We start from the raw sequence: 19,001 nt of genomic DNA, 5'->3' as shown, positions 1-19,001 counted from the left end.
AGGGCAGGATATAAATTTAATTAATAAATAAATAATTTAGAAAATCTTGGCTTACAATGTAAATATAAACCTGCTATTATTTCTCTACAAAATACAGTATGTGATAAAGGAACACTCAGAATGGGTAAGCTGTAACTGCTTAGCTACTGTATGCGACGTACTGGAAGCAGCTAACAGAGCGATACAAAACGGCAGAGGGAGGGAGAATTGGAGGCAGAGGAACCACCATTTCCTAGGCTGAGCTGGGCTTCTGCCAGCTGGCTGAAAGCTATGTGTGCATGTAGGGGGGTGCTTTTCCTGTTCCAGATCATTGTAGAAGGGGGAACAATGTCCTTCCCATTAGGCCAATAATCAATGGCTTTAGGCCTGGTGAAGCTTTTCCCCCATTCTAGGGACATGTTGGGAAAATAGGGGAGCTGTGGGTCTTGCAGGTTCACAGACTCTTGGGATGCCCCCCAACATGGCCCCCAAATGTCTTTTGGCTCTAGACCTTTCCACAGCCTCACAGAAGAGGCATCCTACATTGGATATCCTTCTCTGAGGGTGGACCTCTCCCAAGGATCATAGGATTGCAACCGCACACAAACCCAATTTAAAAGAATGGATTATTTAAAAGTGGGATTATGTAGTAATGGCTGAATTGACTGTACATGTCCACTTAAAAGTAAGTCCCATTGAGATCAACATGGCTTCCTTCTAGAAAACTTTATATAGGATTACAGCCTCTAACTATATGAGACTCAGATAAAAGTGTCAAAAATTAGATCTGTTTAAAAATAATTGGACGCCACATCTAAAAACCACTAGAAAGTTTAATATCCAGGTTTGCAACACTGTTTTAGATTATTGTAAAAATGGCTATTTAGTATTTTTGTCTCCTCATTGTTTTTCCCCCTGATCAATATATATATGTTTATTTGGTGTAGGATGCGTGAGCTAGAGAATATTATTTGTCAATATATATTTGGATAATATCCCAGATGTTACATGGTTTATAAATTTATTTTCATTTTTAGCACCCTTTTTCCTTTAGCATGTTTGCAATTATTCATATAAATGTAATATGTGCATTTATTCCTTTTTTAAAAAAGAAAATCAAAATAATGGTAGTAACACATATTACACTTTCCATGTGATCTTCACACTTTCTTCATATATAGAAGTGCTTTTCTTGTATGAAGTATGTAACATTTGGAGCAGTCACAAAAAGAGCACCGAAAGGCCAGTTGACAGGATCTGCAGAGTAATCCGAAACTGTGGCACAGAACATTTACATGACATTATGCATTGTGAAGGTCAATATGCTGTGATAATTTTAAAAGAATCAGTATTTTCATAGAGTTACAAAACAAATGGAGCTCCAATATGAATTTAACTCCATTCTATAGAGTGCATAGCATAATGGTTAATCCAGCCTTATTTTACCAGCATTTTTATTCGTATCAAAGTCGAACCTGTATGTAAGGGTCAAATTGCACATAATGTAGCAATTCTATATAATGTAGCTCCTGATTGGAGCTTTCAACATATTTGTATTTTACAAAAAGGATTTAATTTTTTGGTAGGGGCGGATAAATTGGATTGGGATTATGGCACGGAAAGAGGAAAGCTCTAACCTTTTGCCCCTGCACCAATTCCCTGAGTTAAAGCCCCACCCAAAACTGCAATTAGCTGTGGAGAGTGTGTTCAGTATCAAGTAATTAAACTATGGGAATTCCAAACAGAATTCCTATGTCAGGTGTAGCTTGACCCTAAGAAGCTGTTTACTCCAATAAAATTTCAATTGGCATTATTTGTATTCCTTCCCTGCCTCCTCCCACCCATTAATTAAGACTTATACCTGAAAAATGTCTCCAGAGTTTAGTTGCAATTTAACTAGTAGGAATTGTGATGCATATTTGGTGAAAGAGCTATGAAAATAATCGCTGTTCCTTTTTATTGCAACAGACGAACCAAACTCCTGGAGTTCTCCCACTGCCACCTCCCCAGGTCTGCCGGAAGTAACAATTTCCCTTGATGACATTGTCTCACCATTATCTTCATCACATCTAGCCCAACCCTCTGACCCTTCCCATCAGATAAACCCAGAATCAACATGGGATATCAAGAGGGAACATGATGTAAGAAAACCAAAGGAGCTTTCAGCAAATGGCCACAAAAAGAAAAGGCTAGGTGAGCAGAGAGAGAGGTCTGCAAGTCCTAAAAAGATAGACAGGTCAAAGCACGAAGAGGCTTCTAGGAAAGAAGGCAAGAGTAAGGCTGGTGATAGCAGCAGGCCGGCATCAGAAAGTAAGGCAGGTGGACTGAACACAATGGCTGAGACTGGGGTACGAGATTATGGGTATACTGGAACCAATGATGAACTGCCTGGGAGATCCAAGTGGCTGGAAAGCAAAACAGGAGGCTCTCTCAGTATAAAAGATCACAGTGCCACAGAGAAGTTGGCTGCAGCTTCTGAACACGTCAAGCTTGACTCCATTGGTGCTACAATGACGTACAGTAGCAATAGCTGCAGCTCTCATGGAAGCGACACAGATCACAGCCAGAAGGAATCTGAACAGAAGCCCATTGCGTTCCCACGGAAGGGACAGATCCATTCCATTAATACGCGCAGCACCAACACTACCGCTCGGAAGGCAACTGTCTCACCAGGACCATGGAAGATTCCTGGTTCTGATAAGCTACCTGGTGTACTAAAATCTGGCACTTCAGCTATGAGCAGATAAATCACTGACTGTTGCCTCCTAACTGCTTCATGGTGATGCAGAACATCCTTCTTAGTGTCTGTCTCACATTGATTTAATTTATTTTAACTGTCACACACATACACACTCAAAACATTGAGAAATGGAAACAATAATGTATAATTCCATGACAACGTGCATAGTGTCTTAATAAGTTGAAGCAACATATAGTCACACAGTATTTAAATGTGACCCTGAAGTCCCCCAGTTTCATTTCAGAGACTTTGGCAGCTATGGAAGAAACCAAAATAATATGAAGGACCCTCAACCACAAGGACAGTGCAGTGTAGCTTTAGTATGTTGTTTTCCACTGCATGAAGGACTTTGGATTTTCATTCAAACTTTATATCAAGAAACTGGAAGAAGTTCGAGCAATCACAAACTGGAACATCGCCTTAAATAAAACTGCACGGAACAAGCTAAAGTGGAATTAGAATCTTTTATCTGAGTTTAATGTTGTAAATAAATTGTTCTCAACATATCCAGACAGGGGTTTGAAGCATTTGAAATTGTATATCCATGACATGTCTCCACTGTTAATACATTGGAAGAGATCACCCAAAACCAGTAGCATAAATTCATTATGCAAGGTGAGGAATCCTCATGGATTAGCTGGTGCAATATCATTTCTACTGCCATTTTTTTGTGAACAACCATATTTCTGTAGGGTGGAATTGTATCCGCAAACCTAGCCTCAAAAAGCAATTTGCCACAGGTTATTCCCCCCACCCACACACACAGCCATACACACTTCTGAGCAAGGAGAAATGTAATGTTCAGCTGCCTCACCACCATGATGAGAGGGTGATTCCTGAAAGACTGAAAAATGCAGTTTCCTTTCAAAAAGCCTCCATCTCCTGCAGGAACGAATAACTGCCTCAGCCTTGTATAACTCTCTTTTAATATGGCTATCTTTGAGTTCTAGTCTTCCATCACACTCTAAGAAATTCCAAGACTGAGCTAAAAAAAAAAGTCTCATTCATTACATAAAGTCATATTTTGATCAGGCATCCAGCTCTTATCTTACTTCCATATTTTTATTTATAACTTTCTTGCTCTTAACGTTCAAATCTTAAGTGCCATGAGAACATTTCAGGCCCCGCCAATGAAGTACAGCTTCTTCAATGGGCTCCATTAATCTTCTTTTTATCCCTAAGAGGTTTGGTATTTAGCCAGCAGCAGCAATACAAACAACAGCAACTAAGTAATAATTTTTTTAAAAAAAGAAATCAGAAAGATGATAAATACTTAGGGATATATTTAGCAAACTCTCACGTGACCTTGAAATACATTACTCGATGACGGAGCAAAATCTTGTTGCTGTTTAAGGTCAGTGGAAGTTTTGATTTGGAGAAATGTGAGGAGGTGATGGGGTATTAGCCATTCATATGCCATGTGGTGCAAGAGAACAGCATCTTGCTAGGTGTCCCAGGTCATTTGTCAGAGAGAGCCATTTGAGATCATTTTTCCTCCAGGAGATATGGAGCCATCATTCTATCATAGTTGAAAAAGACAAAAGAAAGGATTTTGCACCTTTGAAACAAAATGCTTATTTTGAGAACTAGGCCCATTATAATTTTTTAAGAAAGCACAAAGATATGAAGCTGTTTACAAAATATATATATATAGTTTTTAATTAAGAAATTAGAGATATATCTTTATCCTTCAACCTAGACATTTGGCATAATTCGCTATTAATTTATTAAATCTGGATTTTGGTCAGTACTTCCCTAATATAAATGGAAATGGACATCCAGTTATATTATTTCCTTTGTATAATGAACAGAAACAAACAGCAATGGAAAAAGATTTAGATTATGCTTGCATAAACTCCAGTTTGCACAGCGCCCAGCAAATCCTCGTGCAGTAATTGCTTTATGCGGTTGTAATTGATAACCTGTGAAGACAGCACATCATCTAAACCCCATTCCAAATAATATTTCTGTGTAGTGTTAGCTGTGAATTTATCTTGTACAGCTCTATCCCTATAAATATAATTCCATGTATTAATAGTCACAGAAAGGCTGTAAGTGAGCAACTATTTTTATGAAACGCACCACTATGGATAAATTAACTTTTACAGAAATCTTGTTTACTGTATGATATTCTAAACCACCTAAATAAAATATATATCCGAGAATCTTTTTCCCAACTTATACCGTGTAATTAATTATTATGGGGGGGAGGAGAGGAAATCTATTAGGAAAATACTGCTTGCATGAATGTGCAGTAGCAAAACATGTATGATTCCATTGTAAAAAGAATGCCATTTTTCATTATGACAGCCAAGCTGTCACTTTTGGAGTTGTGTGAACCTTTTTTGAAAAACTGTAAATAGTCATGGGGCACAGAGGAAAATAATCGGGGGCACAACACAGGGGAAGAAGGTTTAATTCATAGTGCTGTCTCAACAAAAGTCCCTCCCCAAAGCCTGCTATTTAACACAGGAGGAACACTCTCACTAGCCTGGCACAAAATGTATGTCCCTGGATATATTGCAAAAAGATGCAAATCTGGCAGCTGATACACATGATCTCAATCTATTGTTTTGGGTTTCTGTACAGAACCCCACAATCATCTCTTGAGAACCCACCAAGGATGGCTTCTCTTATTATTTTTTCTCCCTGTTATTTTTACCCAGGAGGCCCATCCCCCCAAGTTTAATACCCATGAGAAATCATTGCAGATACTTCTCTGATGTGCAGATTGGTATGATGCACACTATTAGTAAGAGATCATTGACCCCAAGAAAGTGTTCTAGTGGTGCAACCTTGTACATTACTCTGGAGATGTGGGAACCTATGAAGCACGCCTCCTTGCTGCACTACTGGGGTCTTGTGAAAAGCCAGACGCACTCTATCAATGCTGGCATGGATGGAACAACAGAATGGTCCCCTTCTAAATGGGCTTGTGTTTTTCAGGTTATCCCAGAAGTCCAAGAATGCAAAAACAGCACCCACAGCATCAACATAATGTGGGAAAGATCAAGGCTCAACTGCTATGGCAGTGGTTCCCAAAGTTTCCCACACACACACACATCACTTGAAGGTTGCTGGAGGGTCTTGGGGGGCCACTTAATGATATTTCTGTCTGCTGCAGCAATTGTAGTGTGCTGTACTAGATACTAGATGATTTATAATTCTAAATTGATTTTTACAATTAATCGTATATATTATATTGTATTACAATTTGAATTCCATAGAATTCTACAATAAAATGCAAGATATGAAATAAAAGAAGCAATAAACATTCAATTAAAAATCAATGTGAATATTTAATGTGATGGATGTGTCATCTTCCATCTTCGACAATAAATCCACAGACATGCCATGGACCACCTGAATGAAGGTCAGGGACCACTGATGGTCTGTGGACCGCAGTTTTGGGAGAGGAGATGCATGGTGCCAGCCAATCTCCCCCCACACCACTGGTGAAGAATGTGGGCCCGGTCAGGTGAAGGGAAAGGCACTGACCTTCGACCACCCTCCTACTCCATGAAGAGAGCATGTTAGCTTACATGGGCTATGTAAAGGTCAAGTTAACAGAAAAATTCTTGTGAACACCAGGAATTAAATGACTGAGATACCTTTTGTTTCATAAGAAAAAATGGTGTTAAGGATACAGTGAATAATGGGAAACGGAAATTTCAGCAAGCATAGCAGAAAGGGGCAGGAAGCAGCATCAGCTGATGGAGAATGCTCTAACCATTCATATTTCTGAAAATGTTCTTATCAGAAATTATGGCTGTAACTGTTCTTCAGGTATGAATGAAGTTTAATCTGTTGAATTGTCTCACTACTTTTTGAAATATCCCTAGGAATACCAAACTTAAAAGCTATAGATACAATCCTTTTCCACCTGTGGTCTCTCCCTGTGTTCTAATTCTTCATGAATTGAACTACTTTGGTAATCCTGACCTTGGCTTTAATGCTGCATTAGGAGACTCAATTTTAGATTTACCCAAAAAACAAACTTGCCCATCTACAAATTTAGGGAAGGACAGAGAGAAAATAAATACTTTAGCATGTGTTTGTAAACTTCTTGAGGATCCCTCCTTCTAGTCTTGTTCCTGACCTTTAGATTTTACTTCTTATTAAACAACCAAGGGAAAACTTTCAACTGATTGCTATATAATGGAGTAGCTAAGCAATTGAAAGTTAATTGTTCAAGCAATTGGATTTTTTTTTACTGGTTGCTGGGTTGATTTTTCTGTCTAGAAACCCTGAAAAGGCCTCATGTTCAGCTGCACAAGTTGGAAAAAATCAGAAATTAGGGCTGAGTACACCTAAGTGGCCAGCCAGCTAGCTAACTGTAGTGTGCACAGCAGTGTTTCTATTCCTCTAGGGCTATTTACATCCTTTTTCATTCATGCCATCAAGTATTCAAAAGAAGAAGAAGAAATAGCCACTAAGATTGTGAATATAGTGAGTGCTTTGAAAGAGTAACAGATAACATAGGATATATATTGTTTCAGATCACTTCAAATTATCTCTTTATTTCCAGCATCCAATCCTGCTTTACTCATTGTGACCATGAAAAGTCCCCTAGATCAGGGAAAGTCTTGAGAACAGACTTCTGTAGGCTTTTCCAGATGAAACTTTTGTTGCTTATTCATCCTGCCTTATTCACTGAATTTTTCAGAGGGTCCTATTCATACATTGCTCCTGTTCTTAAAACAACCTATCATTCTTTAATGGAGGCTGTCATTGTCTGTCATGCCACAAATTAAAAAGGCAGTTGTCCAAAAAAGAAAATCCATGGGGAGGAAGCACAGTTCAGGGGGGTGCACCCATTTGCCCCACCCTGGCTACAGGGCTGCCCGCACTATGCCATCACCATGAAATATGTTATGATTTCATATACGAGCCATCCCACCTATGGTACAAGAATACCAGATTCAGGTGTTTGTTTTCCTGACATGCCAGTGCTGTGATGCAGGGTAAATAAAGCAGCCTATTTGCCAAGTGTACTTTAAAGTTCGCTGCAGTAAATTGTTGCTGTATTCATCCATTGACTGGTTTCATTCTGGACATGATTTTGCACAATGGATTCCCCTCACACACACCAATACAAACACACCTTAACAGTACAGGTCTGCAACAAATACATGTGACCATCTCAGCTGAATGGAGCTCACAGTCATGTAAGGTAGGATTGATAAATTTCATTTCTGCTGTCTGCCTGGAATGCAAAAACAGGCTGCCAAGCATCTTACAGGCTGAACGTGTTATTCAAAAATAAGAAGTAAGCATTGATACTAAGCATTTTTATAGACTTAGGAAAGTATAATCTGAAGGTTAGCGTTAATCACCTAAACGCTATAATCAAAGAGAGGCACAACCCATCCTCCCAAAATCCAGGTTTCTTCTTCCCCTGCTCAATAGGTAAGCACTGCAGTCAGAGGACTAGATGAGCTCTATTGTTCTTTTAGATCTCTGGCTTGGAGCTGTGGTAGATTGCAAAGCCAGTGTCATTGCTCCAAGGGCATTAACAATCAGGGCTGTTGATGTGCACAGAAATTGAATGCAAACCATTTCTGTTAGCTAATATTCCAAAGTCTGCTTTAACTTGCTGCCGTCAAATATTTGATGGGTGAGAAAAAGGGACACCTTGACTCTGAAGCGATGTTTGCTGAGATTAATTATGAATAAGAGATTGCGCGGCCGGCAACCCTTATTCTACATATTAAATTGGATTTCTAAAGAGTCAACGACCTTTTAACACCTGTTGGCGATATGAGGTCTTTGAAGGAATGATGCTCTTGTTTGCTCAGGTGTGCAAACATCTCAGCCATACAAAAGCTAACTACATACCCTGCTTAAGACAGGGCTGACTGGAAGGGACTCCTGCTCCAAGGATTAAGGTATCTTTCCCAGTTTCCCTTTACATTTTACTTAAAAAGCCAGCAAGAAGTAAACAAGTCAGCTGGTGGGAAGTTTTCAAGGCTGGCTGGTTTACCCAGAGCTTTTCCCCATGGTCTCCTTGGATTGCCACCACCCTGATGAGGAACTGATAGGGGGAAGGTGAAATTTGGAGGGGAAGACAAGAAGTCAGGTGGGGGGAGGCTTAGCACTTTTACTAGTAGCTATTTCTCTCCCCCCCCCCAATTGCTCCCACAGCTGGATTCTGATATAGATGTCTGTAGGTGGGTGGACCTGGGAAATGGGTGCAGGGGAAAACTAGCAGGAAGAGGAAGAGTGAAGCATCCCCTCTGTTGCCTGCTGCTTCTCCCCTCTAAATTGTACCCTTCCCCACTGCTTTAGAACATTTTTGCCAGCAACCTTGTTTCCTAGACCCAATTCTGCCACAAAACATCTAGTTCAGCCCTTAGTTTTCCTTGTGAAATGTGGGGATGGTGGGTGTTATCGTAAGGTAATTTTTGCTTCACAATTGGGGAACTCCAATGGTGGAATGTTTCTTGAAAAGCTGGCTTTCTTTTGCTGCTGCTGCTGCTGCTCCTGCCTGTTGCAAGGTCCAAGCAAAAACAGTGCCTCTCCTCAAAGTCTCAGCAGCTGATGGGCTGCCATTTTTCCTTCCCATGATTCCCTAGAGAACAGGAAGCATAGCTCTCATTCTGCTTGCTCTACAGCATCTCTGGTGAAGTCAATCAGAGTGAGGGCAATGCTTTTCTACCTTACTGTAGTAGGTTAGGGCCAGCTCATGTGATTGGACTAACTCCCACCATTGGTCATGCTGGCTGGGGCTGATGGGAATTGGAGTCCAACGGCATCTGGAGGGCCACAGGTTCCCCATTTCTGCTATAGGGAATCATGGGAAGGAAAAACTATGGCCACCAGTCACCAGAACTGTGGAGAACACTACTCATCACCACTTGTGGCAAGTTCACTGCTGGCTTTATTTCCTTTCACTCACACACTTGCAAACCTCCCGAATGAGAACTCCCAGCCGCAGCGTCTAAAGGGTTTGAGCTTGGGGGCATTTCAGCTCAAACTTAAGTAAAATGTACTAGTCCAAGAAATGTAAGTTAAGTGCCAGATCTGTGATGGAGCCTGTAAGTGAGATCTACAGAGTCTTTGTTGTGCTTTTGGATTGGCTGGTGAATAATAACTAGTCTTACATTGCTTCTCTTTATGAATAAAAATTTTGGGGACTAAACTTTTTAAACACTAAATATGTTATTACAACTGCCTGCTTAGTGCTTTTACATATGGGTTTGTGCTAAAAATCTGGGGTGCTTGAGGTGGAAAAAGAGGGTGTGTGAAAGCATGAAAACCTTTTATTTTATTTTTTAATCTCCCAATATCATCCTATCAGGAGGACTATGAATTGATTGATGGTGGCAACAGTCAAGTTTTTCAGTCTTTGTCCCCCAGACTCTGCTTGCAGCAAAAACCTCAGGGCTGTTTGCTGAGACCTCTCAGAGTGGAATGAAGGCATGCAACATTAGCACCTGCTCAGTACCTGTACTTGGCAGATGGCTTGAAACCTCTGGACTAGCCAGAGCCAAACTATACACTATGGTAAAAATGTAATATGCAGCTACATCTGTGCTTTTCCTTCTAATAACAAGCACGGGGAACTTGTCATTGAGGCCACAGCATGCGGGATGGAGAGATTTATCCCTTCCCTCCCCAGCTGTGTTCTGGAAAAAAATCCTGGGCTACTGCATAGCTATGAGGCATTGGTGAAAACTGGCATTTCTCCACACACACACACACACACACACACACACACACACACACACACACACACACACACACACACACACACACACACACACACACACACACACACACACACACACACACACACACACACACACACACACGCCTTATAGCTCCATGACAATGTTGTGTGGCAATTTTAAACCAGATCACAGCTGAGGAGGAAGGAGATCCATCCCCTGCTCTCTGCATGTTATGGTCCTGATGACAATGACCCTCCCACCAACCGTAATTAAATTAAGAACAAACACGGGTGTAGCTGCGGTTATGTCTAGTTTACCTCTTAGAGTCAGGCTTTCTGGCTTTGCCTGAACAACAGAGCAATATCTCTGGGTTCCTGCACTCCCCCCCTCACCCCCCACCCCATTAACATACCATCCAGGTCTGAAGGAAATCATGCCTACAGCTTTAGCCCTGCTATCAGTCTCCTGCTGCAGTCAGGGACAGTGTCCAATTCTGGAAAGCTCCGGCCGGTAACTGGATACTCTTATCAGAAAGAATAATTCAGCTTAACTGGTAGGGCTTCAATCACGGAGAGCTACTTTGCATGGCTGGTGTGCTGACCTTACCACATCTGTATGGCTGTCACAGCACTGTCTGCTACCCAGAAGCACCTGAGCGGTGAAAGAGAGAGCTCTGTTGCCAGACACTGGGGGGGGCAGGATTGGGCACAGCGTCCTGGGGCTTACCTATACCACTTGCATGGGAGACATCTCCCTTTCACACAGTGGTGCCACTGGGGGCAGGACTCTGGGGAAGATGTCCAGGACCCCATTCAGCAGAATGAGCAGGATGAGCAGGAGGGTCGCCTAACATCTTACCACATTTTGAAGTAATACACATTCGGATCTAAAGGGAGGGCCCCTGGTAAGACCATTAAGTCCATCGCTAATCATTCCTGTCTGCCCTACTGCTGCTTTCACACTTACTGTGTATATCACAGCCAATTGTTGTTGTTGTTATATGCCTTCAAGTCAATTATGACTTATGGCGACCATATGAATCAGTGACCTCCAAGAGCATCTGTCATGAACCACCCTGTTCAGATCTTGTACGTTCAGGTCTGTGGCTTCCTTTATGGAATCAATCCATCTCTTGTTTGGCCTTCCTCTTTTTCTACTCCCTGCTGTTTTCCCCAGCATTATTGGCTTTTCTAGTGAATCATGTCTTCTCATGATATGTCCAAAGTATGATAACCTCAGTTTCATCATTTTAGCTTCTAGTGATAGTTCTGGTTTAATTTGTTCTAACACGCAATTATTTGTCTTTTTCGCAGTCGATGGTATGCGCAAAGCTTCCTTCCAACACCACATTTCAAATGAGTTGATTTTTCTCTTATCCGCTTTTTTCACTGTCCAACTTTCACATCCATACATAGAGATCAGAAATACCATGGTCTGAATGATCCTGACTTTATTCAGTGATACATCTTTGCATTTGAGAACCTTTTCTAGTTCTCTCACAGCTGCCCTCCCCAGTCTTAGCCTTCTTCTGATTTCTTGACTATTGTCTCCATTCTGGTTAATGACAGCACAGCTATGTAATTATGGACAAATGCAACTACTGCTTAAAATAAGATGTGGCTCCTATAAGCAAGTAAAAAAAAAAAAAGGAGGAAAAAGTCCAGGTTCATGGAATAAATTTTATTCCAAACCCAATACATTTTCCTCTTTTTTGCCTTCTGTTGGTGCTTTTCTACTTTTGTGGTTGGTTTTCAGTCCTTATTCTGCAAGTGCAGAATAGTTTGGAAAGGATGGAAAACTGATTTTAAAAAGAGGTCTTGGAAAGAAACTAAACGACTTTGAAATTCTGAAACAATTATTCCCAATGTAGATAGGTGCCAAATATTAATAATATGGAAAATGCTTTTTTCACAAATCAAACCCCCATAGTTTTAAATTTAATCCTTTTATCAGTAAAGGCCTTCTGTAAAATGAAGGAAATGAATACTGATCTGGCAACTACTTACTTCCCTTCGCCAAGAGTAGGTGAAACACCTGGTTCATAGGGTTTCAGTCAAAAAAGTCCCCAGCAGGTAAAGCTCACAAAACATGGCAAACATTTGATTAAGTTGAGGAGTATCGCTTAAAGAAGTCAGAGGCATCTGCAATGGGACTTTTGCTGTAGCTATAATGAGGATTTTTTCTCAATAGTAAGCCAATGGGATCTGCACGGTAGAAAGGGTGATAAAGAGGACCTTTCAAGGTGACACATGGCAAGAGTCCATTCAGAGAGGCTTGCACATAACCAGCAGTCTTGATCTGACAGAGAGAGAGAGAGAGAGAATCTGTGGACATGCATTTGGTGCAAGACAGGCAGAGATGTGCATTCATATCCACACTGTGTTTTGTAGGTGGCAGTCATATTGTATGCTTCCTATTCAAATTTGCATCTCCATCTGATCTGTTACAGTATCCCAAATCCGCTCTTCATTGTAAAACCAGGGTTGGGTGGTGATATTTAATGGTATTCAATGTACAATATATTGCCAATATAACACAAATGGGTGGTAATATTAATCCCAGGTTCATAAAGCAATATGTCCTTAGGAATGAATCCTATGTTGACACAGAAAGTCAGCCTTCAAGACTTTTGTTGGGTCACAGAGCCATCTGGTGGCACTGGAAGGGAAGTGTTCAGAGATCAGATAAGTGAATCTTTTTTTAAAAAAACCCCCACCAATCTTAAAAGAAGCTGTAAACTTTAGAATCTCATTAGGTTATTTCCATCCAGCATTTAGAGAAAATAAAAAAACAAAAACAAAGAACATATATCGTATTACATGTCAGGTGAGAATCTATAACTTCTGCAATGAAAGTGGAATCCTCTGATTTCAAATATAAGGGAGCTGCCTGTAGTAGCCTAGCAGTCGGGGGGGGGGAAGGACTCTGCAGAAGCTAAACAATAAGGAAAAAAACCCTATCCTCCAGTTCTAGGACTCCCAATAGTGGCACCGCAAGCAAATTTTTAGCTATGCAGCTTGATCTATAGCTGAAATTATCTGTTGAAACAGGTTATATTTTTCCCTGGTGAAAAAAGTTGCTTGTCCACCAGAAGCCTATTTAGAGGAGAAAGAATGGGTGAGATTTTTAAATCCATAGGGCATAATTTTGGGAGGCATGGGAAATTGGCAAGTGAAGTCACTTATAACTGGAACACTTAATTCTCTCCTCCCCCCATCTTCCCCAATTTCTAGTGGCACCAGCGGTCATGGAGGTCTGATCCAGTCACAGATGTGGTGGGAAAGTTTAGGATTCAGAAAGAGGTAGGATTAGTAAGTAATATTTTTGTGCAAGATCCAGCCACAGTTAATCACTTCTAAATCTAATTGGTTTTATGTATGGGACTGCCTTCAAGTTGATTTTTACTTATGGCGACCCTATAAATAGGGTTTTCATGGTAAGCGGTATTCAGAGGGGATTTACCATTGCCTTCCCCTGAGGCTGAGAGGCAGTGACTGGCCCAAGGCCACCCAGTGAGCTTCATGGCTGTGTGGGGATTCGAACCGTGGTCTCCCATGTAGTAATCCAACACCTTAACCAGTACACCACACTGGTATAATAGGTCTTTATTCATTTACAGTGCTATCCTGTGCATATCTACTCAGAAGTAATTCCCACTGAGTTCAATAGGCCTTACTTCCAGGTAAGCATTTACAGGATTGCGCTCACTGTCTACTCATTTCCTCATTTAGTCAATATACTTCTTTCTACAACTTACCTGACATGTTCTCTTCTTCAAGTGGGGTGGCCACTAACGCATCACTAAGGAAGAGGGCACAGATCTGCATCAAAATTGCATATGCTCATTTATAGCTATGGATGCAAATTTAGAAATAATGAGTATAATTTAAATGGAAATTCAGTGCCCTCCACCCACCCACAGTGTGTGACAGTGTGGTGAAGTAACAGTAGTGCCTTCCCAGCAGGAGCACTGCGCTCACTGGAACAAGGGAGGTTGCAAGGCAGCAGCGAGGCTGGGGGAGCTCTGAGTTGGTGCCAGCGAGGGACGGGGCAGAAATTCAATTCAGTTCATGTTTAAAGCAGAATTGATCAAATTGGCATTTTCCAATACAATATGAGAACCAAAACACAGCCATCCTTCGAAATTCTCACTTATCCAGATTTTGTGATGCAGTTGTCCAACCAATGTTTACAAAAATACATGTTAAAGGAAAGTGTGCTTTGAAATAAATATATTAGTGAAAATAACATACAAAAATGCATTATATGAGGATAAACCAATGTGTACATTAGTCTAAACTGCATACAAAAATGTGTTAGGAGAAATTCACACTAAAATGCTAAAGAATTTTCATGAGGACTTTTTTTAAAAAATGCAAATTGCAGCAGAAATGTGGAAAACCAAAACTGACAGATCCTTCCATCCCTATGGCCAGCAGCACCACAGGTGCATGTGCAACTGCTGGGCCACTGTCAATCTGGAGCTTCCTCAACCTCACTGCCACCTTGCCCCCACTCTACCCGTCTCAATGAGCACAGTGCCCCCACCAGGAAGGTGCTGCTGCTGCTCTTTCCCCCTGATTTGGCCACTGCTGCCCTCACCATAATAGGGAAGACAGTGACCAGGTGGTCCATGCACCTGCTCAGTTCAGATTGAAGTGTTGCTATGCTAAGGGTTGATGGGTCTCCCTTCCTGTATAGTACTTTATCATTAAACCCATCCTTCAGTGAGTAACACCTTATGAGTGAAGGACTGACAAGGAAAAAAGTGTGCTGATAAGAGCATTCTGATGTGAAAAGATGAAGAAAAGACTTTCATGTAGTCACTTGCAGAACAGGAGAACCATGCTTTACTATTCTAGGTTTAATTTGCACCATGGTCAACAGAAACCTGTAAAGCAGGGGTGGGAAACCAGCGGCCCTCCTGCTGGATTACAACTCCCACCAGTCCCAGTCAGCATGGCCAGTGGCCATAGATGATGAAAGCTGTAGTCCAACAACAACTGATAGACAACCAGCTAGCATTGCTACATAGAAGTCAGGAAGGAAAAGCTCTCTTTTAAAAATCCACCATTTGATTCTTCTGCATCTGGAGAGTTTTTGTTGTTGTTCAGATGACCCCCTCAGATGTAAAATTAATCTTGGAATGGAAAGGTCACCACAGGGTCAACTATTACAGCAGTGAGCTTTCTGGATTAGACATGCTGGTGTGAACAAAGGAGGACTATAGCAGACCAGGTTTTTTCCTAACACCCAAAGGAAATAAAGACTCAAACTGTGAACCTATATTTTGGGGGAGGGGGGTCTAGCACATGATGAACACCACTCCCTTGGACAGATGAACCATGTAGCCAAAGTACCTTTATCTTGTCTGTCCTCTTGTCCGTCACTACAGCCAGGCACTGATTTATACTACTTCATCTTAGGCTGATGAGAAGGAGAAGCAAGCCTTAAATGCCATTCACTTTTTGAGGACCCCTCACCCCAAACCTCTAGATGACCTCATACAGCAGTGTCATGTAGATGTTAAATAAGAAGAGGCACAAAGTAGAACCCTATGGGATTGCTTAGCAAAAACATGTCAAGGTGTCAGACAATAGTTCCCCTGAACAGGCTGACATTTCTGAAGTCAGAAATGTCTAAAAACAGGCATCCAGGTAGGAAAAAAACCATTGCAACACAGTGCCTCCCAATTCCCACCCTGGTCAGCCTACCCAGGTGGACACCATGGTTAATGAGATCAAAAGCTGCCAAGATCTAGCAGAATCAGCAAGATCATACTTCCCCTGTCTTTCTCCTGGCTTACGTCATTCATCAAGGAAAACCAAAGCAGTGCCAAAATCAGGTGCAAACCCCAATCAACGTGAATGTAGTGGTTTAGTCACATCCAAGTATGCCTGGAGTTGTATAGAAACTACTGTAAAGGCATGGGCATAAGTATTGTCGCCTACTTAATTTCTATTGTTAAAACACAGGAGTGAAGAACAGTAAAAAATAGTTAGCCATCCTAATTTGGCAAGACTGGACGTATATGTGCTGGTCCTCTCTGCAGTGAGTCAGCCACCACAGAATAGAACCTGGAGCTTCTCTTTCTCCATCAAAAATTGTCTACCATCTTATCCAAGACCACCTCTGAAGCAGCTTACTATTATTGGCATCCCTGCTACCCTAGGCTGGCAGCCTCTTTTTGAAGCAGGTTCTATGTTATGTGTGTTCTGATTTGACCCACATTTTGCACCATCTGCTCCCTAATAATGTTCTGTCTAGTGTCAGCACCTGGAACTCCTCAGCAAACTAAGAGATACCCACTTTCACATGCTGGTGGAGAAGATACCTAGGAACCATCATGTCAATTGCCTACAGCAATTCCTTAATTCCCAACAATTGACCAAGGAAGGAATTGACAGCTTCCCCAGACAGTTAGGGAAACTCACTTAATCTAGCACAGATCAACAATGGTTTTTCAACCCCTGCAGATATCCCAGAATCCACAAACTCAATGGATAATTGCTGGCGGTTGTACTCACAATGTCCTCAACCAGTAGATCGTGCTTAGTGATTTATACAGTTAGAGTAAAATGTATGGCGTGGCTTATAAATGAATCTGTTTGCATACAGAGAAAATCCCACAGTTCTTATGGAGGCCATAAAGACTTGCGGTAGACCCAACAAGGTGGATCCAGCATGGATACCGAGACACCTAAGTCAAAGTCTGGGAATCTTCGTGACTCCTTTGCACTCCCCAAACAGCTGTAAGTCTTGTCAAGCTGAAACTAGGCCAGAAGTGCCCTTCTGACTCCGAATTCCTCAGGGATCCTGTCAACATAAAAATCAACACTGCAGTACAAAGCCTATTTAATATCCCCTCTCTTCATGGCCCAGAAGTGACTGACATCCTCTTTTCTAGCCCCAGCCTCCAAATACGCCACACGCCATCCCACTCTCTGTCCTTATGAAAGACAGAACAGTTTACTGTGGCTATTGTCACAACTGAGTGTAATGCAAGGGCAAGCCTGTGTGTAAACTGTAATTATCCGGGAGTGCCAAGAAATGTCTTGAGCTGCTTGAGAAGTTCAGCATTTACTTTAATGTTTCTTTAAGCTGCAAAAATATTTGAATGTGTGTGGGGAAAGCTTACTGAAATCTTGAGGGATAGTTTGAAGAAGAGAGTGCGCATGGCTCTGTAGAAGGGGCCCTCAACTTTATTATTCTGAAATTTGATGGCAGTGCTTTCATGCCCCTACTTTACATATGTAGAACTGGGTTTTTATATATTTTGCCCACCTGCCCAACAGAACAATACCTTAGTAGATATGTCTGATTTAGAATGACCAGAGTTTGGGGTTCATCTCCTGCAGTGCAGATTTAAGCAATTTTGTAACTGCCTTTCTAGCATATGAAGAATGTGGCTCATTGTGCAGAAAACATCAGGCTATCTTACTCAATGCCATTAATTAAAAAGTTAAAAGCATGCTTCAAAGAATTCTACTTGGTTGATCTGATTCTGTGCCCAAGAGAATAAACCAAATCAGCTTAAACAAGGTGGTTGAGAAACCCTGTTTTCACAAGGTAAAGTTTTATTGTAAGAATTCTGATTTACATACTGATTGTTATGCAACATTGCTGTGTAAGTAGTTAAACTGTTATCTTATTCTCGCTAGATACAGTGTATATTATATCTTAAACTAGTATGGTATAGTGGTTAGAGTGCTGGATTAGGACCTAGGAGACCAGGGTTCAAATCCCCATTCAGCCACAAAGCTTGCTGGATGACCTTGGGCCGGTCACAGTCTCTCAGCTTAACCTACCACAGGGTATTTGTGAGGATAAAATGGAGAGGAAAAGAGAGCCATATATGCCACTTTGAATTCCTAGAGGAAAGGTGGAATATAAATGTAATAAACAATAGGTCTGCTGGCAGTCTGCCAAGTAGCAGTTACAGTCACTCGCTGTTGTTAAGAACAGGGCAGTGTACATAATAATAATAATAATTTATATGTAAGGTTTTGGCTTTTGTGTATAGAACAGTGACACCCAAAGTGGTCAGTTTATGATTGGTTAGGGAACATTCCATTCAAATCTATTGGTTCATAGTTATATGCCAATGAGGGTTTGGAATGTCATCAGAAACAAGTTTATTGGCTGGAGAGCCCTGGCTGAAGGCAATATAAGTTCAGGCTCAGCACCATTGGAGGACAGTTGGATGGACAGTGAAGGGATTTGGCTAAGGACCGGGGTGGTTTGAAGAGGCAAAAGACTCCTACTGGGAGGAAAGGCGGGATATAAATCAACAAATAAATAAAAATAAAAAAGGAAGCCATAAGAGAAAGCAAACCTGAAGCAGCAGCAGAGGTTGGCAGCTGAGGATTGAGGAGGCTGAAATTAATTAAGAAGGTCTGCAAGAGATGAGTGTTAGATTCCAGTAAGCAATCTTTGGGAGAGGGACAGTGGGTTGCAGCGAAGCTGAGGAAATATGTGAATAACTTCTGAAGACCTAAAAAAAGCTGAAAGGTACTTGAGGGAAAGTGTGAATCGGAGGTCTTTTTTATTTTACAACTTACCTTCAAGTAAACATATTATATTGATATAAGCTTTTAAAAAATCATATT

At 41.2% G+C, this 19,001-nt stretch overlaps 1 protein-coding gene and 1 long non-coding RNA gene across 25 annotated transcripts in view; one reads left to right on the top strand and one right to left on the bottom strand.

The window, feature by feature from the left end:
• The window catches only part of MAGI2 (membrane associated guanylate kinase, WW and PDZ domain containing 2), a 1,014,264-nt gene extending 1,009,387 nt beyond the window's left edge, over positions 1-4,877 (top strand). For 19 of the 23 annotated variants that reach the window (XM_061582129.1, XM_061582109.1, XM_061582110.1 and 16 more), the window contains one exon: positions 1,948-4,877. In XM_061582129.1, the coding sequence (XP_061438113.1) occupies positions 1,948-2,726 (779 nt within the window). In that variant the 3' untranslated portion in view covers positions 2,727-4,877. The remainder of the gene's footprint in view (positions 1-1,947) is intronic. The other 4 variants (XM_061582128.1, XM_061582133.1, XM_061582132.1 and 1 more) reach the window with 2 other exon arrangements.
• LOC133363090 (uncharacterized) lies at positions 3,218-17,613 on the bottom strand. Of its 2 annotated transcripts, XR_009757585.1 has the most exons (5): positions 16,920-17,613; positions 15,753-15,819; positions 14,150-14,244; positions 12,399-12,690; positions 3,218-4,238 (listed from the first exon to the last, which is right to left on the bottom strand). It is a non-coding gene; the product is annotated as an uncharacterized LOC133363090 (long non-coding RNA). The 2 variants fall into 2 exon arrangements; XR_009757584.1 differs by having other exon boundaries at positions 15,753-17,613.
• Positions 17,614-19,001: the final 1,388 nt, after the last annotated feature.

Source organism: Rhineura floridana, chromosome 8 (genome assembly GCF_030035675.1).
Source record: "Rhineura floridana isolate rRhiFlo1 chromosome 8, rRhiFlo1.hap2, whole genome shotgun sequence".
In the NCBI taxonomy this organism is placed as follows: Eukaryota; Metazoa; Chordata; class Lepidosauria; order Squamata; family Rhineuridae; genus Rhineura; species Rhineura floridana.
This window is presented reverse-complemented; position numbering and strand designations above follow the sequence as displayed.